The following is a 27,851-nucleotide window of genomic DNA, read 5'->3' on the forward strand; positions in this document are numbered from 1 at the left end:
TACAAATGGTGGTAAGGGCTAAAACGGTGACTGGCCAGAGCCAGAGTCACATGGTGAGTTCTTGACAGACACAGAACTGGAATTTGGTGCTGCAGGATCACCAGCCACAGTCCCTGACCCTCACCTCACCAGCTCCCTTCATGGTTTCAAGGAGGGGCTGCATCTGTTTATGTCCTCCTCCCTGGGTCCTGGCTCTGATGGCTCTCCTGAGCAGACTGGCTGACTGGACCTTGCAGAAGCCCATGTAAGTTTTCTCCTCCCTTCCCGAGGCTCTAGTCCCTCTCCGTGAACTTTGTCTGAAGCCACAATGAAGGACACGGCACTGTCTGAGGGGACCACGCTCCTCCCCGTTCATCCAGGGGCTTAGTTCACAACCTTGCTGTGTTCCAGAACTGCCAGGAGAGCGGGTTTAGAATGCAGATGCCCAGAACTCACTTCAGCCCAACTGAACCCATCCCAGCTCTGTTGACACAAGCTAGAGAGCCTTTGGCCAGGTCATTAATTCCTCCACAGGCTCTTCTTGGTTTTAACTGACTACCTATAAACAAAGTAAGGGGCCAATAAATCTTGATCCCCTTTAAAAATACATAAGAAGAGGGCTGGGGTGGTAGCTGGAGTTAAGTATTTGCTTTACATGCTTGAACACCTGAGTTCAATGCCCCAGGGTTTACCTTTAAGGAAAAAAAAATAAAGATCCAGGCATAATGGTGCACACTTGTAATTATTCTAGCCCACCTGGATGAGAGAGTCCCAGACCCCATTAAGAGACCTTGCCTAAAAAAACAAAACAAAAAAACAAACAAACAAAAAAACGTGAATGGCCCCTGGGAAACAATACCAGTGGTTTTCTTTGGCTTCCCATGTACACACACACACACACACACACACACACACGTGCACACACACACATGTACACAAAGATGCCATAGTTTTTCCTGAGCATTCTCTACACCATTTGACTCGAGGCCCTAAATTTCTTTTCCATCACTATCTCTTCCAAAGAAAACATCACAAATAATGTTATTTTGTCCCCTTTGAGCAGACAAGATAAGATTTTTTAAATGAGTTGCTGGCAAAGAATTCATGAGCTTATAAACTGCTGGAGTCGGTGTTGAGAAAATAGGAACATAGAAAATTCCAGAGGAGGCTGGACTTCTGGGCTTGAAGCTTTTTATTCCGGGCTGGCCAGCTGGCTTGGTAAGGAAGAGACTTAGAACGTGGCAGGGCCTCTCTTTGGCATTCAGCAGGCACACTGTGGGCTCCAGCCTCCAGCATGAAGGCAGCCGCACCAGAGCAGTTTTATGATGGACACTCTATCCACCGGGGACCAGGGTTGGGGACCACTGAGCAAAGATGGGAGGGGTCGCCTCTGAGAAACAACCTGGGGGAGTTCTCTGGGCACTTGGGGCTGGTTTCCAGCAGCGACCGAGACACAGGGACTGAAATAAACCCTGCTTCCCCTGGAGACGGTGGATCCAATTCAATTTCGAGTCGGTGTGTTTATTGAGTGCCTGATTCAGTTTAGGTGATGGAGAGAGGGGGGAGAATGAGAGAGACAGCCTAAGGAGCAGGCTGATGCAGACAGAGATTCCCTGAGAGTCTGACCTCTAGGTCCCAGGCCCAGAAACTTGATTTTCTTAGTATCAGCCAGTAAGAAAATTGATAAGTCTTAGTCTGTTTCGATGAACAGACACTAAGGGCTTCCCAGCCTGGTAGACACTGTCCTGGGCCAGGGATGGAGCAGTGAACTGGACAGCCCAGGCCTCTGCACTGATGGAGTTGACATGCTAATCAGGCATCTGCAGAATGTGTAAAGTCCTTCAGCGTGGGAGCCACATGAGAGTGTTGTGTGTGTGGCACAATTATCAGGGAGAAGCATTTAGGAGAGGGTGGGACTTGAACTGTGGTGTGGACTTTTGAAGAGGTGGGGATCTTACACACAGGGGACTGAGCTGCATGACAGAAAATGAACATTACATGCCTTCAAAGATCTGAGACCAGGTCAGCTTCCCTGGAGTAGCAGGTGCATTCTGGGTAACAGAGTGCATGCTGGGAAGCAGAATGAGAGACTGGTAAGATTACATGGGATAACAGCATATAGACTTGTGTAACCAAACCAACATGAGTCTGATTCTTAGTTCTGAAAACCTTCGGATCCAGGGCCAGGAAGGCTCCCTAACATCAGTAAACATGGTTTTATTGATGCTAAAACAGGCATCATAACTAGCTGGCAGTTGGCCCTAAACATTTAGAAGATCTCATGATCATGGTTAGCTAAGATGAGTGTAAAAGACTGAGTAGTTGCATTTTTAACATCATACGAGTAGCTTGACTCTAGGAAAGCTGGACTATGGCACCAAAACCTTGTGGAACCTCATGACATCTGTGTTTTGAGAGAGAGTGGATGCCTTGTAAGCCCTTTTTGCACTCCCACGGCTGCAGGATCCTGCTTCCTTAAATCTGGTACCATAGGTACCCTTGCCTCAGAGGCGTCCAGGTCTTGCCAAGTGGCAGGAAATCTTGCAGGTCTGTATAACACCATTCTCAAAGTATAGTCCACTTAAATCAGAAACATGGGAGGTGCTTATTCAAATGATGTTCATTTTAAAAATTAATTGCATCTATTTATTTGGGGGGCACAATGCCATGGTGTGCATCATGTAGAGGCCAGAGGATGGCTTTCAGGAGTTGGTTCTTTCCTTCCACCATGTGGGTCCTTGGAATGGAACTCCATTCGTCAGGCTTCACCTGCTGCACCATCCCTCAGATTGTGTCCTAAACTCTATGCACGCATCATCTCTTGAGACAGGCCAAGGAGTCTGCTCTTAGTGCCCCGCCCCACCAGGTGATTCTCCATCCCTCCTTCAGTTACAACTGTTCTTTAAGTGACATTCCTGGGCCAGCAGGGGTAGTAACAGGAACTGATTAAAAATGCAATTTCCCGGGTTCCTCTCCTAATCTAGCGAATCAAAACTGCAGCGGGGGGGGGGGGGGGGGGGGGGGGGGGGGGGGGCAGCAATCTGCGTTTTCACAAGCCATCCAGGGAGTTGGGATGCACATTAAAAACACACAGGGGAGGTTTTAAAAATTACCAAGGCCCAGCTTCATACTATACCAACTAAACCCTGGAGTGGGACTCAAGTATTTTCACACCCCAGGATACAAATGTGAGAAGAGACTATGTAGTCCCTGGAAGAAACAGAAGGCAGGCTCAGGTCCGCTTAGAAAGCTATGGCTCAAGCAGAGGCATACGCTTGCCACACACTGGACCCCCACAGTGCACAGTGTCCATTGCACCCATTGGCTCCCACAGTGTCTGGGATGTGTGCAGTGTCCCCAGGTCCGGCCTTACTGGCTGCCCCTGGGCCCCAGCAGTCCCGCTTGTGAAGGTTAACTGCATCTGGCTCCCATCCTGCTTTGGCAGGTGTTCTGTGCCTTTCCTAGCCTTGTGCTAGTGCAGAGCTGAGGCCAGAAGGGTGTCAACAAGCTGGCAGGGCTGGGAAGGGAGACAGCCAGGGTTCCTTGGGTCGGGCTGGCAATCTGGAGTAACACCAGGTTCCTCTGGCTCCGGACCCTGCGCTAGCGCTGGAAGTGACTCATCTCCACATGCACATCGTCTCCGAGAGGGACAGCTCTCACAGCAGAGTAACACTGCATCCTTTGGTGGCCTTGGTAGTCCCCTTTCACAGATGAGGAAACCGAGACCCGGAGAGTCTAGAGAGTCTGCCCCGGGGTCACCAGTGGGGTCAGGATGTCTCCAAAGGCTCTCGCACTCAGGAATTTCCAGGCAGGGTCTCCAAGGGAAACCGGATGGTGTGGGGGTGGAAGTAGGGACAGGGGTGGGATGGGGTCTCCGCCAGTCGGGGTGGGTCTGAGCAGCCCAGGTTCCCTGACGGTCCTAACACATCCCCGCCTCCCTCCTCCTGCGCAGGCCCTTCCTCGTACTGCCCCCTCTGATGGAGTGGATCCGAGTGGCCGTGGCGCATGCCGGCCACCGCCGCAGCTTTTCTATGGACAGCGATGATGTCCGCCAAGCGGCCCGGCTGCTGCTGCCGGGTGTGGACTGCGAGCCGCGCCAGCTCAAGTAGGTGGAGGGGAGAGGGGGCGGGAGGGGCGACGGGGGAAGGGCGCAGGGACCCTGGGGGCGGGAACTGTGAGAATGGGTCCTAGGGGATGCCTCTGGAGGTAGGGGTGGAGAGTCCCAAGCTTTGCTTGCGGGTGCACTACACTCCCCCCGCCCCTTGCTGGCACCTGGCTCCCAGCTCCGTTACTGTCGCTGAGGCTGAGGCTCTGCTGGTTGAAATGGCAGACCGGGTGGGAGGTGAGTGGGGGGATGAACAATAAGCGGATCCTTGGAGTATGGGTCCCTGTGGATTACAGGATGGGAGGTGTCTTGTTCTTTTCTGACCAGTCTCTGCTGGTAACCATTTGTGTTCCTGTCCCTCTGTCCTCTGCTGTCGCCTCTATCCCTCTCTCTGTGAAATATTAGCGTCCTCACTTTTCTGACCAATCTTGGCAGAGTAAAATCTCTGTCTGGGAGCGCACCCTCTCTGTCTTCCCCTCCACCTTGAGGATGATATGGGCCTCCTTGAGTGCTTCAGACTTATACCCCAGGTCTCCCCTCCAGCCAGGTGGGCATTACTCATGGGCTGGCCAGAGCCCTCATAGAGGGGCCTTGGGTTTTCTTTATCTAAAACAAAACAAATACACCAGCCAGCTCGATCAGATGAGTCCTGCCTGGATCCACATGAAAAAGGCACAAAAAACAAATAACGCGTGAACACCCCCTTACCCGACTTCCTCAGCTGTTCTCCGGATGGCCATGTCATTTTCAAATGTCTTCCCACCGCCTGATGACAAACTGTCCTCCCTTGGGAGTACTTCACCCCAAACCACAGGGACTTCTGTCCTAACAGTATTGATGGGAATGGAGGGGGCGGGGCCACAAGGATATTCAGGTCTGTCATGTAAACCTCGGCTCCTGAAGACTGCTTTTCCGCCCAAGCTCACAAAGGGGCTGATCAGAGCCAAAACTGCCAGTGTGTGTTGAATGGGAACCATAAGCTGGGCCCTGATTTTAAGTGCTTGATATAGATGGTCCCCAGGTCCTGAGAAGTGCGACTGTTATGCCCACTTCACAGATAAGGAAGCTGAGGTGCTGGTAGATTAAGTTAGCGTGTCTGAGGTAACTGACTGGTAAATCGTCAGGATGTACATTCCAGCAGTCTAGCCCCCTGGGCTGAGTTCCAGCCACCGAGTGTTTCCGCCTCCAGGGTTCTCTAGGCGGAAACCTGAGCCGTTGCCGCCATGCTTCGCACTGTGTCACTAGAATAACCGCGGGTCCAGGGAGAGATGGGGGAGCAACCAGGAACATCTACCGTGTGCTGGCTGTAGCCGGCAACAGGACATTTGTACCAGCAGCCTGCTTCCTTAGTCCCTTCAGCAGCCGCGTGAGATTAGCATGATCTCCCAGTTCTGTAGGCTTGGAAGCCATTGTGGCGCAGCCCGCAGGAAGGAGGGCCAGGGAAGACTTGCACCTTTGACGAAGCCCAGCCTTTGGCCACCAGACTCTCCCGCCTCCTGTTTCCCAGGGCTGTTAGCTACCTGCAGCTCACTGCTACCACTCCTGCTCACCGTCCTCAGCCCGCAATGCCTTGATGCTCCGGCTCTCCTTGCTGCAATGAGCTCCAGCCTGCGGGGTGACCTGTTTCCTTGCCGCTTCCTGAAAAAGCGATCTTTGCCTATCATGTTCTCAGGAGACCCCATAGCTCAAAGGTTACAAACCTGGACCTCAGGGTCCCATTGCTTGGGCCCAGATGCCTCTACTATGGTTAATTAATTGTGCAACTAGTTAATCAGCCTCTCGGAATCTTCATTTGCCCATGAGTGACGTGGGGACAGTAATATCAGCCCCCTCCCCCGGTTGGTGTAAACACAGGACAAGGTCATGAGTATGAAGCAGGGACACAGTGTTCACAAAGTGGTAGTTGCTCTAGCTGGTGTCCTCAAGTCTCCAGAACCCCTGAAACACTAAGAGAAACCCTCTGTACTGATTAATAATCTTGAATGGCCTTTAAAAAGTGGGAGAAAATCAAGACCCGCTGAGACCGAGTAATTCCCAGTGTTACACAGGTATTAAGTGAAAGGGTCAGGAGCTGAACAGCAAACACAAACACCCACAGGTATCACCATGTGTAGTAAGAACTCGGCCCCAGGAGTTCTGCAGCTGAGGATTCAGCCAACTATGGGTCACAGGTACTTAGAGAGAAAAAATTACACCTATACTAAGCATGAAAAGACATCTTTTCCTTATCTTTATTCCCTATACAGTACAAGAAGCATTTATATTGAGTTTGTATTGTATTGGTATTTCAACTCACCTAGAGATGATTTCAAGATTATGTGGGGGTACCCAAGCATGGTGACTCATGCCTTTAATCCTGGCGCTTGGGAGACAGAGACAGGTGGACCTCAAAAAAACAAAACTCAAAAAGAAAGAATTGTGAGGGGCTAGAGAAATGCCTTGGTAGTTAAGACCTCATAGTGCGCACTACTATCACAGAAGACCCAAATTATGTTCCCAGTACCCAAGTCAGAAACTTCAAAGCTGCCTATAACTCCAGATCTAGGGGATCTGATACCTTTTTCTGGCCTCCAGAAGTACCTGAATTTACATGCAAGTACCCACACACACACACACACACACACACACACACACACACACACACACACACACAGAGAGAGGGGGGGGGGAAAGAGAGGCGTACGCACACAAATAAATCTTTAAAGGATATCTGTGGTGGTTTGAATAGGTATGGCCCCAACAGACTCATGTATTTATGTGTTTGGATGCTTGGCCCATAGGGAGTGGCACTATTAAGAGGTGTGACCTTTTTGGAGGAAGTGTGTCACTGTAGGGGAGGGCTTTGAGGTCTTTTATGCTCAAGCTACACCCAGTGTGGCACACAGTCTTCTTCTGCTGTCTGTGGATCAAGATGTAGAACTCTCAGCTCCTCCTCCAGAATCATGTCCCGCCATGATGATAATGGACTGAACCTCTGAACTGTAAGCCAGCCCCAACTAAATGTTTCCTTTATAATTGTTGCTGTGGTCATGGTATCTCTTCACAGCAATGGAAACCTTAAGACAATATTTGAGGATATGTTTAGGTTTTGTGTAAAGACTATGTCATTTTATGTACAAGACTTGAGCATGCAATGATTTTGGTATCTACAGGGGATTCTGGAACACATCACCCATGAATTCAGAAGATAGCTATGTTATTTCTTCCCACCCCCATCAACCGAGACCTTGGCCAGCCTATGAGAGGATGCTCTGACCCTCTTCTGGGGTTGTGTTATTTCTCAGGACTTCATAGCCTGGATGTGAGCCTCCGGGAGCCCTTCTTCCCTGTCCCCTTCCCTCAGCACAAGGCAGTGTCTAATGACCAAGTGTGTCATTCTGAAAGTCACACCAAGAGTCCACCGTGGCATCTCTTTGGTTTGTGGCCACATTAGAATCCATATCAAACATGTACAGACAATTTTGTCACTCCCCCTAGACAATAGGGCATAATTGCTTTTATATAGCATCTACATTATAGCAGGTATTATAAATAATCCACAGAGAACTTAATGTATATGTAGATATGCAGGATCTATACAAATATTGTCCTGTTTTGTAGAAGAGATGTCAGCATCTATGGATTTTGCTGTTTATCGGGGATTCTGGGTTCAATCCCGCATGAGTACTGATGGGTGACTGCATAGGATTTCATTGGTTTGCCCAAATAATAAGTATAAAATGTCCTGAGATGTGGCTCATTGGGGAGCACTTGTCTATCATAAGCAAGGCCCTGGATTCAATCTTTAGTGTGTATAAATAGACAGACAGACAGAATGTAAAATTTACAAAATACTAGAAACTTAACAAAAACTTACCAAAAAACTAGAAAAAAAAATCAGTACATGAAAAAAAGCACCTATTTTTCTGTATAACACCATCTCATTTTCTCATTTAATATGACGACGTAAAGCAGGAATCACCATCTTCTTCTTGCAGGTAGCAGGGTCAGAGAATTTGTTTTCATTCTGACATCCAGCAAAGGCACCAGGGACCTACTCTATCTTATGCTGATCATCCTTGTGGTGTGCATGTAACCATCCCCAACAACTGTGCAAAGCACATTCATTATCCTATTTTAAGAAAAGAAAACTGGGGTTCAAAGGGGTTCCAGAACACATCCGAAGACACACAACTGCTGTGAATGAGAGCTAATCTGTGCTGCCAGCAATTGGCCTTGGAATTTGTCAGATGGACTCGGGGCCTCTGGCTCTGACTTAGAGCTGGGCTCCCTTATCTTAGATGAGAGCAGCCCAAACGGGGTGAGGGTCATGTGTTCTAACAAATGCAGGAGCGTGGCATTGATGTTCAAGTGTCAGTGGCATTAGCACACGTAATTGCCTACCAGCTGGCCGCTCGCTCCTGGAGGGGGGGTGGCATGGAAACCAGTCAGGAAGGAGCAGCCTGGTCCAGGATCCCCAGGTCTGGTACTCATTTGTCACTGATCTTCAGAGTGACCTTGGTCAAAGGCTGCCAGAGATGTTCTTCTATCTCGCTCAGCTACAGTCAGCCTCACTGTGGAGATCAGATATTCTAAAGGCATACCACTCCATGTGGCTGCAGCCTCTGAGCCGAGGAGGAAACCTATTTATTCTTCCTTAATGAAGTATCAGATCGCCCCAACTGCAGAGCCAGGATTTTTGTTTGCTCCAGTTCTTTGGGAGGTAAGGGAGTGGGGGAGCTATGGAGAGGAACGAAAGAACGCTTAATGCATCTTGGCAGGCTTTGTATGCTTTCTTGATGATTGGTTTTGAAACCCTTCAAAAATACAAAGATAAATGCTGTTGTTTCCTCCTCTTTGGATGAGGTAGGTTTTCAGCTCTCGAGTGAGGGCTGAAATCAAAAACAAAGGCAACCAGGTATGCTCAGATCCTTTGTGAGCTGCAGAGCAGCACCTATCAACAAGATTAGGGGGGCATGAGCACCTCTTGAGAACAGTTCATCCTTCTTGGAGGTGGCTCAACTGTCTGACAATGGAGAAGTTCAAGGATGAGGAAGTTCCACGTGTCCAACTGGGACTCGGGAGACCTGGGAACTACATGCTCACCTTTGCTCTTGTGTGGTATTTCTAGAGCACCGAAGTGCCAAACCCTGCAGAGTGCTCTCCTGGAGGTCTGCTGCTTCTGTCAGGTGACCTGGGGGAACTCACTACCCCAGTCCTCCAAAAGATGAGAACGGCCACGGACTGCTTCATGGGCTGGCTGACCATGGCATGGTACCAGGGCTGAGGCTAACATTCACACCTGCAGCCTTCAACCCTTCTCAGGCCTCCTGAGAATCCCGAGAGACCCCTCTAAGGCTGGCGTGTTTTATGATTTCTTTGATGTGGCCAAACTGGGCTCCAGAGCGAAGATTGTGCCACAAGAACACTGGTCCTGAAATGCTGCCCTGTAGCAACAGCTGAAATCCAGCTTCCTAGATGGTGTGTGTGCTCATACCTGCAAAGCCCACACCAAAGAGCATTGGTTGAGAAGAGGATCCAGAGGCATAGAATTTCAACCTTTGGTCTCAGAAAGATCCAGAGTAGTCATTTCTCAGTGTCTAGAGGGAGAGAGTTTCAGGACCCCCATAGACACTAAACCCTGTGGATGCTCAAGACCTCTGTAAAATGGCATAGTGTTTGCATCCACCCGTTCATAATCTCCTTTATACTTTAAATCATCTCGCTGATTTGCATTTCATTCAATATGCAAATACTTTCCATACTGTATTGTGCAGAAAATCTGAACACTGTGTAGTTTCTTATGAACATCTTTGACTTGTGGTTGGCCAGCTCTTTGGATCCATACATCCAGAAGGTCTGGTGTGGGATCTTGATGGTACCAGAGCCTATTCCAGGCTTGTAGGAGACAGGATCATCAGAATTTTCCTACCAGTGGGAAGATGCTGTCACTAAACAGTAGTAGGCAACTGAGCAAGGTGATATCAAACACAATCTTAGCACTACCAAGAGAGTAGAACTGGGCACTGGGCAGAGATGAACTGACATGAGAGAGATACATGGATTAGGTGTTTGCAAGTGGCCTGCAGACTCTGAAAAGCTCCGGTTTTAAAGGGACACAGCTCTTAGGATGTGGGGCTCGTGGGGAGAGCTGAAGGCATGGATCTGGAACTGTATACTCCCAGACCACGTCCCACAGTCATGCCCTTATAGATCCCTGAATCCCAGCCAGGAGCCTCCTGCTTTCTTCTTAAAAGATCACCAACAGAGACCAAGCACCTGGGCCTTCACTGACTCTGTGTGGCCCCAAACGCTCCCCACCCCGGCAGTCTGCTCTCTCTCCCCTTGAATGCCCTTATCCGTCCCTGCCTGGAGGATGCTGCCATCTCCCTGCAGATTCACAGCTGGATAGCCACGGATGTGCAGCACTGGCAGGCCTGTCCTTTCACCTCCAGTAGGAGACATCAGACTTCACACTGCTGGCCATCATGACCCAACTGAGCCACTGCCTCCCAAATGCTGATGCCAATGCATTAGCACCTCCTAGAATACAGAATGCTGCCCTCCCCCAGGTCTTAGGGGACTGCCTTTGGGGCTCAACTATCCGCCATTACCACAGTCAGGGACAGCCCGTAGAAGCTGCTCAGGATGGCAAACTAGCCCGACAGCCTGACATTCCGCAAACACCTACAGAGCGTCTACCGTGTGACTGCTCTACTATGTGCTCATCTGGACAAGAGATGGACAGTCAGTAGAGATCCAGGCCAGGGAGCTGCTGTGACCTTCCTGCAGGGACCATTTGATCTGTATCCTGAAGAATGAATGGAAATACACCACACTGGAAGGGGAGGAGAGAGGAAGTAAAAGGATTAGAGAATTCTGCCTGGGGAGGGAATTTTATTGCCCTGACAAAGAACTCAAACTTGCCCTGTAGGAGGGGTGAGCTGTCACCAATGTTAAAGCAGGGGAAACATCAGCTTTATAATTCACAGAGAGCATGGAGGATGAGCAGAGGCAGGCAGGGGTAATGAACCCTGAAGTAAAGTGCTCCAGGTGAGAAGCTGACAGCCAGAAGCAGAGAGTCTGAGGCAATGGGACAGAACAGGGGTAACAGGGAACAGGAGAGATGGGAGGGACAGGAATTGTTGAAGGTGTGGGGTGAGGGGTGAGAAGTTTGCAGGATGGCCCTGGGCAGCTGCAGAAGGACTGGGGGGCGGTCTTCATGTGATGGGGACAGTTTCAGGTGGAAGCGGATGGTAGTGATGGGTACACAACAGTGTAGATACACCAAATGCATCAAAAGAACATTTAAAGACAGTTAAAGGCTAGAGAGATGGTTCACTGGTTAAGAGTACATATTGCTCTTCCAGAGGACCTGAGTTCGATTCCAAGCATGCACAATGGGCAGTTTAAAAGTCCTTGTAACTCTAACTACAAGGGAACCCAAGACCCTCCTCTGGACTCTTCAGGCACCCACAAACATCAAATACATTCACACAAACAAACTACATACACATAAATAAAAACAAATCTTTTTATAAATTTTAAAAAGACAGTAAATAATATCAATTTTATGTATGTTTTATCACAGTAATAATAATGGTTCTTGGCCTGGAGAGCTGACTCAGCAGTTGAGACCACTTATTGCTCTTGCAGAGGACTAGGGTTCAGTTCCCAGCACCCACACACAGTAGCTCACAACTGTCTATAACTTCAGTTCCAGGAGATCTGACACCCTCTTCTGACCTCCAAGGGCACCCTGTGCACATGGTGCATATACACACTGCAGGCAAACACTCGTTCACATGAAATAAAACTAAATATAAAAATATAGTAATAGCCCTGGGGTAGTTTTAAATGAGACAAGCTATGCAGACCAGTATGGAAGATGTCACCCTTGTGTGAAATATGTATATGTGTATTTGTCACACATGTCCAAACATTCTCTGGAAGAAACAGCCAAAGATACCTTCCAGGATGGGAATACACCGCTGGGCACATCTGTTTGCTGGGGCTACAGTGACACATTGTCTCCCTCTGAGCCACTGACACAGACATTCATTGTCTCATGGTGATGGAGGGTAAAATCCAAGACCAAGGTGTTAGCAGCACATGCTCTGACAAAGCTACCAGGACAGGCTCCTCCTGTGTCCCAGCCTCTGCAGGTTCCAGGCATCCCTCGGTTTAGGGCAGTGTCTCTGCTTCTGTCCTCACCGGGCCACCATCTGTGTCTCTGTCCCCACTTCTGTCTCCTTATGAGGACAGCAGCCATGGTGGATTAAGCCAGTGACCTTGTATCTTCCTGGTGACCCGAGTCTACACATAACACAGTGACCTCGTATCTTCCTGGTGACCCGAGTCTACACATAACACAGTGACCTCGTATCTTCCTGGTGACCCAAGTCTACACATAACACGGTGACCTCGTATCTTCCTGGTGACCTGAGTCTACACATAACACAGAGACCTCATATCTTCCTGGTGACCCGAGTCTACACATAACACGGTGACCTCGTATCTTCCTGGTGATCTAAGTCTACACATAACACTGTGGGGAGCAGAGCTTGGTTGTTGGATGTTGTATAATATGATGTTTTGTCTATTCCACTCACCACATTTTTGTGCTAAAATTGGCTCGGGGTCTCTAGTTTGGGTGTGGGTGCAATTGGGGTGGTTTACTCAAAGATGGCGCAGTGTGGGAGAGGCGGGTACTGGGTTTCTTGTGGAAAGTGTTGGTTATGCATCCAAATGAGAGGGTCCTTACAGTTCTGTCCATCAGAGTGAGATCACCAGGGACAAAGTCCTTACCCAGCCTCTGCTTAGAGAGAAAGCAGGGTAAAGTGAGTTGGAACTTGAGCCTTGCTGCTGCCCTGCCAGGGTTCAAAGCCTAGACTGACCATTCTCTCTGTGTGACCTCAGGCCAGTTGCTTGCCAGTTCCGGGTCTTAGTTTCTATGGTTACAAAGATGTTGATAATAGTGAACACAGCAAGTGTGGTATGGTACCCTTGGGGAAATTGTTGGTGGCCCAGGACTAGGTCTAATGTGTCTCTCCACTCCTACTAGTGAGCCTGTCCCCAAGACGTAGGCTGAAAACCAGCTAGGGATGGCTGGCTTGAGAGTCACTGTGTCTACCCTGGGGACAACAGGCCTCCTCAGTGTGACTCGGGTTTTTGTGTTTCCTCTGAAGTGTGAGTCTGTGGAAGCCATCACTGGATGGAATCTGGTACCATGTCCACAGCTGTCAAGCATCCCCAGATGGGGTCACTAAGATGAGATAGCAGGAGGGGACATGACATGTCTAGATAGAGAATGTGGCTCCTGTTGGCCTGGGTCTTGTTCCCAGAGAGTGGAAGCTAGGGGAACAACCAAGAGGCGTAGATTATTACAAAAGCAGAGTAACCCCATGGACTTTCAGCTCAAACAAGTGGCTTTCTTATCTTTTAGGGCTAGGAAAGAAATAAGTTTCATTGGTCATGGGTCTGCATGGAGTCAGCACCCAGGGAATATTTGTTGAATGAATGAAGGACCTAAAGGATTGTGGGAAAATATGTTGATAATACTGCATGTAAACATACTAGACTTGCCAAACCAATTCAAATGCAAAAGCATGCGACATTTGTAGGCAGGTAAGAAGTCAGTGAAGGGCTGGGGACATAGCCTGAGTGGGTAGTGCTTGCCTTAAATGAACAATGCCCCGATCCCTGGCACTTCATAAGCTGGGCACCGTTGTGCACTCCTATGACCGTGGGTTAGAAGGTGGACACAGAGGAATCAGTTCAGGTCCTCAGCCACATGTTGAGTTTGAAGCCAGTCTGGGCTGCATGAGAACCTGTCTCAAGAAGAAGTGGGAGAAGGAGAAAGGGAAGAAACCGAAGGAAGAAGACACAGTCAGCCGAGAGGTCTCAACGAAGGACGCCTTTGGGGAGACGCTAACAAAACGTATCCTGAAGCAGTGCGTGTGGAGAGAAAGCTTCTAAGACTCACAAAAGGAACCAGCATAGGAGACGCTGGCTGAAAGGGGCCACCAGGGCCTGGCAGTGGGGGAGCCGTTAGCGGCCCCTGCAGTGGCACTCCGAGCAGACTGCAGGCAGCAGTTTGCCAACACTTGGAACGTGTCCTGAGTGTCCAGAGTGTTCAAAGCAGAGCAAACACATTTGGTGTTTACAGCAACATCAGAGAACTACATCTTAGTGGCATCTGGAGCCCATTTCCAGACTAGGGCTCCAGATCCAGGCTGGCATTTGGAAGGGGCCTAGTTTTCACTGTGGGATTTGGCTTCTTGGGAAACAGCAATTCATTAATTTTTTAAAATAATTTTTGGCCCACTCTTGACTCTATTGGATTTCTGCACGACCCACAGATTTGCGCACACACCAGCAAACCTCCCAAACCAAACTCTGGTTGACAGAATTGGTTACACAGGATCGTTATATTGCCTGGTGACAGGTCAGGCAACTAGGAATTCCTGCAGTACCAGCCTGGGCAGGGGGGCTTCCGGCAACAGCGGGGAGCCAGTCCCTCGGCACTTGTGGGTACCTGCTCGAAGGTGCTGTGTTCCCAAGGTCACTGTCCTCTCGTTAGCTCATTAAACACTGAACTGTGAACTGCCCTACCAGCCTGGGGGAGCTCGCGTGTCTTTTCCACTAGGCATGGAAAATGAGAGTGATACTCTCACCTGTGGGGGAAACTGAGGCATGTAGCCGACAAAGAAAATAAGAGTAACTACAACTCATATCCTCTTTTGCATCTCCCTCTCATTCTCCCCATCCCCCATTCATATGTGGAGTATATGTGAGTGTCGTCTGTATGTTTGTGTGTATGGACTTGTGTGGGGGTACACAAAGCACATTGTGTACTTGTGTGGAGGTTGACAATGGGCATCCTTTCTCAATCACTCTTCTTATTTTTTGAGAGATTCTCTCATTGAACTTGGAGCTCACTGATTTGACTAGACGGGTTGGGAAGCAAGCTCCGGGAACACACTTTTCTCACACACCTTCCAGTGGTGGGATTACAGGCACTCACCGCTCAGCCCATGGTGTGGAGGATCCAAACTCGGGTAGCCATGTTTGCATGGCTAGCATCTTTTGAAATGAGCCATCTCCCCAGTCTGTCTTAGATTTCTAAGAAAGCCATCCATAGCCTTTGTGGAGAAGACCTGGTCACAGATATTTCTCATACTCTGTTCATTCTCCCCCAGTTCTATGAGAAGCCTGGTTCTTCACACCAGAAGGAGCCCAAGCTCCAGCGGGTTGTAAAACTTGCTTGACCTTGTAATCCTTGTGGGATCTGAGCCAGGTCTATGTGACTCCAAAGGCCATGCTCTCTCTCCTAGAATCTCTCTCTTGGAATGGCAACTCCAATCAGAGGCATGATGGGAAATGTGAAAGTCCTTATTTTCTAACAGCCCCATGGCTCTTGTTAAAAAGTTCAGCCACCAGACTCAACTTCTCTTGGGAATTCACTTCTCAGCTTTGGTCAATTCCAGGGCTTTCCACAAAGACAGGACCATTCTCCAGGTGCAGAGAAAATCACGGAAGGGTATCCCCTTATTAGCAATCCTGGAGATGCAATTCAAAACCACACTTGGACATGCATTTCATTCATACCTTTCAAATAAATAAATAAAGCTCCTGAGTGAAAACACTTACTTTCCAGGCCTGACAACCCGATTCCCTGGAGCCCACGTCACAGCTGGATGTGGGATGTGGTAGCATACATCTGTAATCCCAGCACTCCTACTTTAGGATGGACAAAATGGAGACAGGAGCATCTCCCAGCTAGTCTGAAGTGAATGGAAGAAAAAAGAAAGACCCAGACTCAACAGGGTAGGATGTAGAGCCTGCCTCTGAGAGTAATCCCCTGACCTCCACACACATGCTGCGCGTGTATGCACGCGCACGCGCACGCGCACGCACACGCACACGCACACACACACACACACACACACACACACACACACACTAAATTCTTTAAAAGCCTGAGGTTGTGCTACCTGATTTGTGCAAAGATATAGAGTAGGGAGAACTCTTAGACACCACTGGAAGGGACTCTGAATCTACTTTCAAGTAAACCTGTAAGCACATAATTCTGCTGTTACATCCAGACACTAGGGGAATGCTTCCGTGTGCAAACGAGGAGACATGACAAGGATGTTCACAGATGCAGTGCTTATAATAACAAGAGAGGGAGAAGACACGCTGTCTGTCTCCAGACAAATGGATAACTATATTGTGCTATGTTCATTTAATGGAAAGCCAAGAAGCGATGGAAATAAATCAGCTAGATTTGCATGGTTATTGCATGGCTTAATTAATGAATATTGTGAAAAACAACAATGACAAAAGCAAGTTGCAGAAGGATTTGTGCAGGATGCTAACGTTCATGTAAAAGAGCTTATGTAGTGATAGGAATTCCTAAGAACAGGACAAAGTATGAATCCCAGACAGAGGTGAGATCTGGGAGAGTCTTCGCAGCAACCCAGAGATGATGATGGGATCCATGGTGTTCCCGGGACCTTTGCTTGCCCTGACAGGCATTGCTTCTTCTTTTTGGTTGGATGATGAGCAGGTCATCGCTGTATTCATCTATGCTGTGTGTGCCTAAAATAATTAATCACCGATAAAAGTTATTTCCATAGCCAGCACTTTCCATAGCACATTCAGAAGGCCAGCCCCAGGTTAATAACCATTATTTAAGAAGTGGTTCGAGAAAGTTGAGAAACACTCTCTTAGAGAAAATTAAACAGACTTAAAAAAAAAATTCTGAGGGGCTGGAGAGATGGTTCAGCCGCTGAAAGAGTACACTACTCTCTCAGAGGATGCAGTCAGTCCCCAGCATCACATGGTGTCTCACGGCCACCTGCAACTCCAGTCCAGAGGACCTGATGCCCTCCTCTGGCCTCCAAGGGCATCAGGCACACATGTGGTGCACATACACATATACCAGCAAAACACACATATACATAAGATAAAAATAAGTAAATCTGAGAAACATTCTCAGTGCTTTTAGCATCCTAAATTTATGTATTTCAAATAGCAGGTTATCCATGGCTGGAGAGATGGCTCAGTGGTTAAGAGCACTGGCTGCACTTCCAGAGGACCCAGGTTCAATTCCCAGAACCTATATAGCGGCTTACAACCATCTGTAACTCCAATTTCTGGGTACCTAGTGCCCTCTTCTGTCCTCTGTGGTACTGCACACATGGTACACAGACAAACACACAAGCAAAATACCCATACCCATAAAATAAAAATGAATAAGGTACTTTTAAAAGAGAGCAGATGCCATCAAACCCCAGCTACCTGCTCCCTAATTTTGTAGATAAAATTGTATGGAAAAGAGCCACATACACCTTTTATGGCTGCTACAGTAGTAGTTAAGTAACTACAACAGAGGTCCACAAGTCTTAAAATATTTGCTGCTTGGCTGTGTATAATGCATCTTGAGAGGCTGGTGTCACCGAAAATGCACTTGGGATTGTAAGTCTAGAACTTACCCTGACTCCTCAGAAACCGAGTTGTTTATTTGTGAGAAGTGATGCAGCACACCCTGAGTTCTTTCTGCAATCCCCTGGAGGATTTATCTTTGCATCTCCAGCACCCAGCACAGCACCTGCCTGTACTTAGTACTCCCTGTGCACCTCCCTGACTTGATTGAAATCTGAAAAGCATTTATGGTGAGGATTAATAGGATGGACACTCATGAGCTACAACAGAGGCAGGAGGCCTTGGTTTGGATAAGACGGGAGTCTGAAATTCTCCCCAGGTAACAGGCTGGAGATAATCAGTCCATAGCTGTCACAGAGCTCATGAGGTCAATACTCAAGCACTTCTCCTGTGACTCCACCAATCCCTGGATAGTGCCTTCCTCGAATGGCCCCACACAACAGGACTGCATCTGTCCAGCAGGAAGGGAGAAAGTAGAGAGCAGAGAAGGCCTCAGAGATGACACACATCATCTCCTGTTGGCCAGCACTCTGTCGGAGAGCCCACACATACCTACAAGGGAGCCTGGTAAATGTAGTCTCGATTTGAGCAGCCATGTGTCCAGCATCCATGGAGCCGGGCGGTGGTGGCACACGCTTTTAATCCCAGCACTCAGGAGGCAGAGGCAGGCGGATCTCTGTGAGTTCGAGATCAGCCTGGTCTACAAAGTGAGTTCCAGGAAAGGCGCAAAACTACACAGAGAGACCCTGTCTTGAAAAACCAAAAAAAAAAAAAAAAAAAATTCATGGAGATAAAAAGGGTTCTGGAGGATGTCAAACTGTGTCTACAGAAGAGATGGTTAAGAGCTCACTCCTGAGTCGGGGACCACACACTTTCCCAGGAGGTAGACCTTATTTTCTGCTCTAAAAAAAAAAAATAAATAACCATGGTGCCAGAGCAGTAGATCTATAGTGCTCCTTCATCATTTTCTGCTCAAAATGATATGACAACAAATTCAGACAGAGACAGGTCTCCCACCCTCCTGGGTCTTTGCAGCCCTTGCTTTTGAGATAAATCTTTGTAAGCATATTTGAACAGACCCAGAATTTCCATCTTCGGGGCAGGTAATGACAGTGGGTTTTGTTGCTAGCTGAACATCAAATTCCAAAGAGAAGGCTTCCAGGTCCCTTAATATTCCTCCTGCAGCAGAAAGGATGGGCCGAGTGGAGGACACGGAGTCCCATGCTGGCTTTTCCTTCTCTGCGGCAGTCTAATGAACCAGTTCTATGTTGTGCCTTCGGTAGTAATGTTAAACTGCAAGTGGGTGCAATTCCTGGACTGGGATTTCTCCCAGGAACTTTCAAGCATTGCACGTTCCATTTGCTGTAATAATACCATTTTTTCTCATTCTTAGAAATGTGCAGAGATCTTGGTATGAGTTGCTTCAGCACAAAGAGCCATTGAATTGTTAATCTTTCTGCCACTCAAAGGCAAAGGGAAAGGGAATCAATTTCAGGACTTGAAGCCTGTGAAAGGAGTTTGACTAAGGCTTTCCAAGGGACAGTGTGTTAAGGAGGGAGCCGTGGGCCACATGCGAGGCAGGCCTAGTCTTCTGGTACACCGTTTCAGGATTCATTTCCAAAAACACCATTTGACTGTCACACTCCCAGGATCCTGTAATGGGGAGTGCTTCATGTATACGTACTTCATCACTCTACCGCAGGCTTTCTCAGCCTCAGCACCACTGACATTTGGAGCTGCATAATTCTTTGTTGTTTCAGGGGGGAGGCAGCCTTCCTGTGTGTCAGAGGCTGTTTAGCAGCAGCTGTGTCTCTGTCCTAGGGATGGATGCCAGCAGCACCTTCCTGATGTGAAAACCAAGTGTCTCTAGATCCCACCAGACAGTCCCTAGACGCTGACATCACCCACTAGACCTCCCAACCTAAGCGTGTTCACAAAGTGACTTAGAAGAAAGACAGGATCTGGGGATTTTTTCTCTGCCCAGGAAGATTTTAGTCTCCCTGCCTTCTGCAGTCCCGGCTGCACCCTCAATCCCCTATGCAGTGGGCTCCAGCTCCCAGGCACAGGTGCATCCTCCCCTGAGCAGAGGGGCCTGTGCTGATATGGAGTCTTTATCTGGTTCATCGAGACCACGATCATGGAGGTCGAGGCGATGGCAATGAACCTGAATTTGTTTTGCCTGAAGTTCAGCCAGCTGACCGCCCACAAATCGAGTTAGTCGAGACAAAGCCCAAGGGCTGAAATTCAAGACAAGAATGAGGCCAACCAAGGGTCCCAGAAGGGACGGCAGGAGGGTGGTTAACCAGGGAGATGCAGAGAACCAATTTTGGAACCAGCCTAACTCTTGATCTCTTTTTTTTTTTTTTTTTTGCGCTTCTCTAAGCCTTCCGGACCTTGGCCATGCTATCCCTTGCTACTCCTGTGTGATCAGTATAAAAGCAGCACTCTTCCTTAAGAGCGGCACAGAGACCTCCTTGCTGTAAAAAGAGGAGGTCGAGCCCTCGGCGGTTTTGGAGGACCACCTCTGAAAGGGCGGTGAAGGAGGATTCAAGGGCAGAAATGCCTCACTCAAGCTGCGCTATATCCTCATCTATAGAAATTCTAAGCTCTGAATAATGTTGATTAGATAAAACCAGGGAAACTATGCCCTTACCGGCCCCTGCAGCCCTGACCCCCAGGAGGACAGCCAGAGTGACCGCAGTCACGGGTTCCCTTTTTGAGCGATGTGGGGGGGGGGGGGGGCGCGAGGGCAGCCGTCTCTGCCAGAGTCTTCTCTTCCCATCTGACAAGGATCCTATTCCTGGATCCCTCTGTGGCTCATACAAATAGGTCCACACTCTTGTCCTCTAGTTTCCTGACCTGAGGAGAGCTCAGAGCTGAACCGAGGAAGTTCTCTCTTGGACACCAGGGACTCTGCAAGTCAGAAGCTGCTGGATGGGTCTTGTCTCCAGAATACAATGTGGGGGGAGGCAAGATAAATTGGGAGAAGATTTGAATGGAAAGCTGGCTGTGCATACAGGGAAAACCAGTAGGGAAATGGGTGACTGGGGTGGGAATATGTCTTCTTGGCTGGCAAGAAAGAAAATACAAAGTGGCTTGGAGATGGAGACTCTCCTGTGGAGAAAGTGCAGGAAAACCTTCAACCTGTAGGCTGTGCTTGGGGATCCTCATAGCTTTGACACTCACCCCAGTACCCGGCATTTGAAGAGTCTGAGGAAACATGGGAGGCATTTGATGGCATGGAGAGATGGTAGAGTCGGGTAGCAAAATCAGGGCCCAGCTCCAGCCTGCCTGGATTAAAATCTCCCCTCTACCACTGACAGTGTAGCCTCCCTGAGCTGTAACAAAGATAAATTTTGTAGGATTAAAGAAAAGATTATGTAAGATTATAAATATATGTGAATAAATATATATGTGCATGAATATTTTATATGTTTACATATATGCATTCACATGTATGAAGTATGTGTTTGTGTAAAATTAGAAGTGTTACTGGGTCAGTGTAAATACTACATACATGTTTGGTCTTATTTGAGAAGCAGTAAAGTGTTTTGGTATGGCGCCTAAGGCAGCGTCTGGACTATGCCTGGTGCGGTGTGTAAGGCATTCTGGGTTCTTGTTAGCAGTAAACTCTCCAGAGTTCACTGTGTCAGAAGTAAGCACAGCCCTACTCAAGCCTGACCTTTAAAAAGAAATACGGTCTGGTTGAAATGGAACAACAAGGAGTCAGGTGACTCGGGCACCACGGCCAACTCCTTCCTGTCTGTTTCCTCATCTGTGAAATGGGAATACTAAAACCTGCTTTGGGGGCTCCTGTTGTGGCGGCAAGCTGTGAGAGTCTTGGAGGTAATGCAGAGCCTGAGTACCTCAGTTTCCCTCTGTAAACTGAGGGTAACAGCCTTCATTTGAAGGTCACTTTGAAGATTAATTGAGGTGGTTAGGAAATGTGAAATGCTTAGTAAATCAAGTGTTATGTGTGAGTGCCTATAGTATGACTAATACAAGCTGTAGGATGTCAGGGAAGCGGTTTGTAAGTGCACAGCATTCCACTGATTATCACCTCACCATTCTCTTCTAGGACAACTTGTTGACCCGTGGCTTAGGGAAACCATTTCATAACCCAAATTACCGTCGGTGGAGTCCTAGGCAGCTTGGGCTACATCTTGTCATATTCACCCTCAGTCAAATACCTCAGCCTGCATCCTGCAGTTATAGACTTCCAGTACTTTCCACGTGAGCAGGAGAAGGTGGCTTTCCCTTACAGGACATCTCTGCCCCCAGGCAGGCCCCTGGCTGCCGCCCGCGAGAGGAGCTGTGCTGGTTGTCCAGATGGCCTGCCTGATGGTGGGGACCACGTGGATGAGAGTAGAGCACACTGATGACGGAATGAAAGGGCCCCAAGAGCAGAGCAGTCTGTCGGGGGAGCCCAGGACATGAGAGGCCCTAGTGGGGCTGTGCCCGGAGGGACCTGCCTCCAGAACAGTTAGAGGAGGCCTTGGTAGTTAGGAAAGACCTCCCTAGAGTTAGAGGATTGAGTGGTTGGAAAGCGGAGATGGTTGAGCTAAACCCCTGGAGAGAGCCTGAGGCTACAAAGTAGGGATGTTGGGCAGTCTGTCATCACCCTCTGCTGAGCGGTCCAGGGTGTTTTCTCTTTAAATGTTGTTACAGACCTTGACATTGGCTAGTGCGTTATCCTGCAGACGGAGAAACTGAGGCTTACAGAGTTTGTTACCCATCAAGTCTCATCGGAACTAAGGAGAATGGGGACATGAGCACTGGTCTTGGGCACTAGGCTTTGCTGTTCCACGGGAGCACACTGGCTTTGGTGTCAGACACTGGCATGGCTTGAATGTCAAGTGTCCCCCATAGGCTCACCTGTTCGCATACTTTGTCCCAGCTAATGGTACAGTGGAGCCTTTAGGAGCTGGGGCTTAGCCCACCAGGGTCCCTGCCCGAAGAATGGGAAAAGTATTTTGGTGGTGGTGGTGGTGGTGGTGGTAATCCCAAGATAGAATCAGTTGCAGTGGCAGAAACAGGGCACCCAGGAGTGCTTGGTGGACAATACGCACACAGTAAAGGAGGGCTTCTTATTACTGACTGTGACTATGTGGGCTGTTGCCATAAAGATCCCAGAGTCACAGTGTAAGGAATCCCTGCAGAAGCCACGCTCTCATCCAAAACAGTCCCCGGTTAGCCGGCAACCTCTCAGAAAGCCTAGTGAGCTCAGCAGAAGCTGGAGTCAAGCTGCTGGAGTCGCCTCCACTCCTGTGCACCAACTCTGTGGTTGTGAGCAAGGGCTATAATGGATCTATCTGTGTGTAAGAAAACTCAAGGACCATGAGTGCCTGTGGGTTGGTTCATTTGTTGAAGTCTTGGTCCATAGCTTAAAAGTCTGGAAGTGTGGGACCTTTAGGAAGTGGGGCAGGACAAGAAGTCACTGAGGATGCGTTCCTCAGAAGGAATGAATGTAGGTCTCACAGGACCCTGGTGAGTCTTCATGGGGATTTTTATAAAAGAATAAAATGGGCACTCCTACTCTTTGGCTTCCTGTCTTGCCATATAATCCTTCTCTCACACACACAAGTTCCCATCACAACGCCATCTTCCATGATGTGTCCTGGGAGCCTGGCCCTCAACAGAGGTTGACCAGAGAATTCCTGGGAAGAGAATTCTTGCAGAATTGAACTCTCGGGAGCAAGGCATGTAGCTCAGTGACAGATGCTTGCCTAGCATTCAGGACGCCCTGGGCTCAGCTCCTAGTAGTGCATAAAAACAGATGTGGTGGCAAACACCTGTGATACCAGCACCCCAGAGAGAGTAACAGAAGCATCAGAATTGCAGGGTCATCTCTGCTACGCTGCAAGTTCAAGGTCAGCCTGGGCTGCCTGAGCCTGTCTCAAAATAACGATAAAGTCTTGGACTTTGAGCCTCCAGGACTGAAAGCTAAATAAATGTCTTTTCTTTATAAGTACTCAGCTTATAACTTTTGTTAGAGTGCTAGAAAGATAGATGAATGCAATAAGTGAATTAAGCTATGGTGTGTTACATTTTTCTTATCTGTAAAATGGATTAAAGATAATAAAGCCTGCAAACAAGCTAGTATTTGTAAAAAGCTTAAAATATATTTGGTATGAAGTGCTATATCCGTACTTGATAAATCAGTAAAACATTCGAAGCAGTACAGTGTGCCCATTTTATGTATAAGAAAACTAAAGATGACTGACCCCATTGGCGAGGACAGAGCTGAAATGTGGGCAGGCTGGTTTCTAAGCCTGCATTCCAGGACCCACTTACCAGTAAGACAGTGTGTGCAAACTTCAAGGAGCCTTCAAGCACTGGCAGGCTCAAGATCAGCCCCTGGACTGGAGCAAATTGAAAGACACAAACCTCAGACGCAGACCCACAGCACCCTGAGGGGCTCTGCTTTTCTTCACTTGCTGAACCGTCCCCAGAACTGTCTCTTCATCCAGCACTGACTCTGTCCGACCTCCTTCATCACAATTTGCTTGCAAAAATCCTGATGGCACCAGGTGGTAGCCTTCTGGGAGCCGGGCATCCCTCTGGGGCAAGGCTTGCCTCCATTCCTTGATTCCCGTGGTATTTGTTAGACACAATGTCTACTGTGAACTTAGAAGACTGTGACTGCAGTGTTCTGTGTACTTGGCATCTGGATCTGCTTCTTCCACAGGATATTCTCTGCAGTCCCACTTGGCTTCGTATGGGGGCCAGAGGTCAGCCTCGGATGCTGTCCCTCAGGAGCATTTCCCCTTGTTCTCTGAAACAGAGTATCTCACTGAGGCTCATCAACTCAGCAAGGTTGGCTGGCTTCGGTTTCCACCCCACTCCCCAGCCCTGGCATCAGTGTGCCACCATGCCAGGCTTTGGATGTGAGTGCTAAGATCCGACTCAGACCCCGATGCTCTTGCGGCAACCACTTCACCAACTGAGTAGCTAGCTCCCCAGCCCCGTCATTCTGGGTTCTCTGCACGCTGCTCTTCTAAGCACCTTCTGAGGGCCACCTCACTGGACCCACGGCCAACATCCTGGAAGGAAGGTGTGACTACAAAGCTCGTGTTACAGATGAGAAAACCAGACGACAAAACAGTAAAGCCACTGGCCCCGATATCACACAGCCACTGAGCGCCAGAGCTGGACCTGCGCCCAGAGAAAGACACAGCAGAATTCAAGCTCAGCACTTCCAAGCCAGCAGGGAAGCTGATCAACGCATAAAGGTGTCTGGACATCGTCAGCTGGCATTTGTCACTCAGGAGGCATTGAGAGGTGAGCAGAATGTGTTAGCTCCTCACCCACATGTACCCTCCTTACAGAAAATAAGAAGTGCAGTCTCTCTCTCCCCGCACTCAGGCCCTGAAGCCCGAAGTCTCTGGAAAACACCTTTCTGAGGTCACGTCTAAAGTGGTGGAAGATACTGCACCAGTCTCTCGGGACTTGGACACTTGAGAAATCAGAGAAATTGACCACCTCAGTAGCTGACCTCTTACTTAAATTGATGGGGATTTTTATGGCATCCTTGAAAGCCACTCAAAGGGAAAACCACAAAGTTGGTTACCTGGGGAGGCCCCGGGGGACAAGCTGAATATATTCCTGCATAAATAAGTCATGCACAGAGAAAGGCAGACTTGCTTGCTTGGGCCACTGGAGCCCTGTTGGTTTGCAGCTTGGAGCTTCTGCAGGGACTCTCCAGGAATGAATGGAGCTGTGGCCCTGTCCCAGGGAATGCTGAAGGGATGGTTTCCCAGAGTTCAGTTCTCCGGCAAACTGGGTTGAATGGGAAGCCATGTTTCACACTTCGTTGGAAAATAGGTTTTACCTGCTTTAGTTTGCCTGCTCGACTTGGCACAGAAACCGGAACCACTGTTTGCTCCGTGTCTGCGGGCTGCTCGGTAAACAGGTGCTCCCTGGGGCTGTGCTCAAGAATGAATGGCGCCAGGTGTGCTGGCGTGTGTCTGTAATCCCAGCACTCAAGAAACTAAGGAGGATTGCAAGTTCCAGACCCTGGTGATGGGGCAGGGATGGGGGACACTCTCCAGTGGAGCAAAGAATAGTCTCTTCAATGTGTGGTATTGGGCAAACTGAATATCCACGTGCAGAAGAATGGAATTAGACCCTCATCGTGCACTGTATACAAAAATTAACTCAGAATGGGCTCAAGACCTAAAGCTGCAAAACACAGAGGGAAAACTCCGTGACATTGGTTTTGGTAATAATTTTTGGATATGACTCCAAAAACACAAGCAACAAAATCCAAAGTAGACAAATGGAATTGCATCAAACTTCAAAGTCTCTGCACAGCAAAGGAGACAACGGTGAAGAGGCGGCCGACTGAATAGAGCGTGAAAGACACACAGCGTGTGGTGCTCTCGCACAGAGCAGAACATGTCTGCAAATATGTCAGACATGGAGAGAGCAGCCAGCGTGTGTAATAGACTCAGCTCAGTAGCAACAAGGCATATAACTCAATCTAAAAATGAGCAAAGGACCTGAGGAGACATTTCTCAGAAGAAGACAAAGAAATGGTCAGTAAGTGTATTTATTTTTAAATGCCAGCCATCACTACCCATTAGGGAATTTCACATTAAAATGACAATAACATGTCACAATAAAATGATGGAAAATACAATTACACCTGATAGAATAGCTATGGTCAAAAAGAAAAGGGAATCCGTGTGCACTGTTGGTGGGAACGTGTAAATGCAGCCATTGTCGAAAACATGGAGCTTCCTCGAATGTAAGGCAGAACTACGACAGAATCCAGCAGTCTTACTACTGGACACGTACAGGAAGTCAGTAGTCACAGGGCTAGTTCATACCACCAGGTTAGGTTGAAGCATCATTTACATAATTAAGAATGGAGTCAACCTAACTGTCCATCAGCAGATGAATGGATAAAGAAAATGTGTGTGTGTATGTGTGTGTGTGTGTGTGTGTGTGTGTGTGTGTGTGTGTGTGTGTAAAACGGAATACTAGTCAGTCTTTCAAAAGGAAGTTCTGTCATCACAGCCTAAGTGGACCTGGAGTACACTATGGTTTTTTGTTTGTTTGTTAAGTTTTTGCTCTTTTTTTTGTTTTTGTTTTTCGAGATGGGGTTTCTCTGTGTGGCTTTGTAGCCTGTCCTGGAATTCTCTTTCTATGCCCAGGCCTCAAACTCACAGAGATCCGCCTGCCTCTGCCTCCCAAGTGCTGGGATTAAAGGCGTGTGCCACCACCGCCCGGCCTGGAGTACACTGTTAAGAGAGATAAGCTGAGCATAAAAAGACAGATAAATGATATGTGACCTCACATACACGTGGAACCTGAAAATGTTGCTCTCCAAGAAGCAGAGAATGGAGTGTGGTGAGCAAAAGGTAAGGATGTGAAGGTCGAGAGATATGTGTGAGTCGAAGGATACAAATTTTCAATTAGACAGGAGGAAATCAGTTCAGGAGATTTGCTATGAAACATGGGGAATATAGTTTATAACCTTGTGTTACATACTTGAAAATCGCTAAGTGAGTAGATTTGGGGCTGCAGACACAGCTCGGGTGGTGGATTGCTTGTCTAGCATGCATGAGGAGGTGAAAAAGAATAGCCCTGAACTGCTCTCACCAGAGACATGCTTAGCATGTAAGGCAACACATTAATTGTCTTAATTTGGCCAGTCTACAGTGTGCACATATTTCAAAGTATCGTGTTACACATTATAAATGTATAGGTTTAATTTTTAGCAGTCAGTTAAGGTGAAGTATTCATTTTTAAACGAAGACTACAGGGTGGTGCACACCTGTCTCCCTATCAGTTCTTGCTATTTGCATTCAACTCTGTTTTGCCTACAGCAGAGAACAAGATGATGGGTGTGGTTCTGTCCCTGGGCTTAGACATACTGGCAGGAAAAAAAAAACTAGGAGCTGGCAACGTGACTCAGCGGGTCAGGCACTTGGTAAGATGGTCTAAACTGGATCTGAGCCTCATATAGGGGAAGGAGAGAACTCGCTCCCAAAGTAATTCTCTGAGCTCGACACATGCACTGTGTATGTGCACGTGTACATACACACAAGAACGTAAGAAAGAGAATCACATTAGTCAATTAATTAAATGATATTTAATGTTTTTTTTTAAGAAAACTAGTCACTAATTATGAGGATGCTGCCAAGGGGACAAGGGGCCCTGGCCAGAAGATGAGTGTGTAGACAGGAGAAGAGCACACCTCCGTGCAGGTGGTCTGCTGAGAGGCCTCCTCGGCTCTAATCAAGCTTACCCTTGGAGGACAAGGAGGAGCCAGTTCTGCAAAGAACCCCAAGGAAGGCTTTCCAAGGGAAAGAAATAGGGACATGGTCCTTGG

At 48.3% G+C, this 27,851-nt stretch overlaps 1 protein-coding gene across 5 annotated transcripts in view; it reads left to right on the top strand.

Annotated features, from left to right (window-relative positions):
• The window catches only part of Abtb3 (ankyrin repeat and BTB domain containing 3), a 256,093-nt gene that overhangs the window by 193,556 nt on the left and 34,686 nt on the right, over positions 1-27,851 (top strand). For 4 of the 5 annotated variants that reach the window (XM_052752947.1, XM_052752946.1, XM_052752945.1 and 1 more), the window contains exon 4: positions 3,932-4,084. In XM_052752947.1, coding sequence (XP_052608907.1) covers positions 3,932-4,084 — 153 coding nt within the window. Of the gene's footprint in view, positions 1-3,618; positions 3,788-3,931; positions 4,085-27,851 lie in introns of those variants that run through there. The other variant, XM_052752948.1, reaches the window with a different exon arrangement.

This window comes from Peromyscus californicus, unplaced genomic scaffold (assembly GCF_007827085.1).
Source record: "Peromyscus californicus insignis strain IS unplaced genomic scaffold, ASM782708v3 Scaffold_24__1_contigs__length_46423439, whole genome shotgun sequence".
NCBI lineage: Eukaryota > Metazoa > Chordata > Mammalia > Rodentia > Cricetidae > Peromyscus > Peromyscus californicus.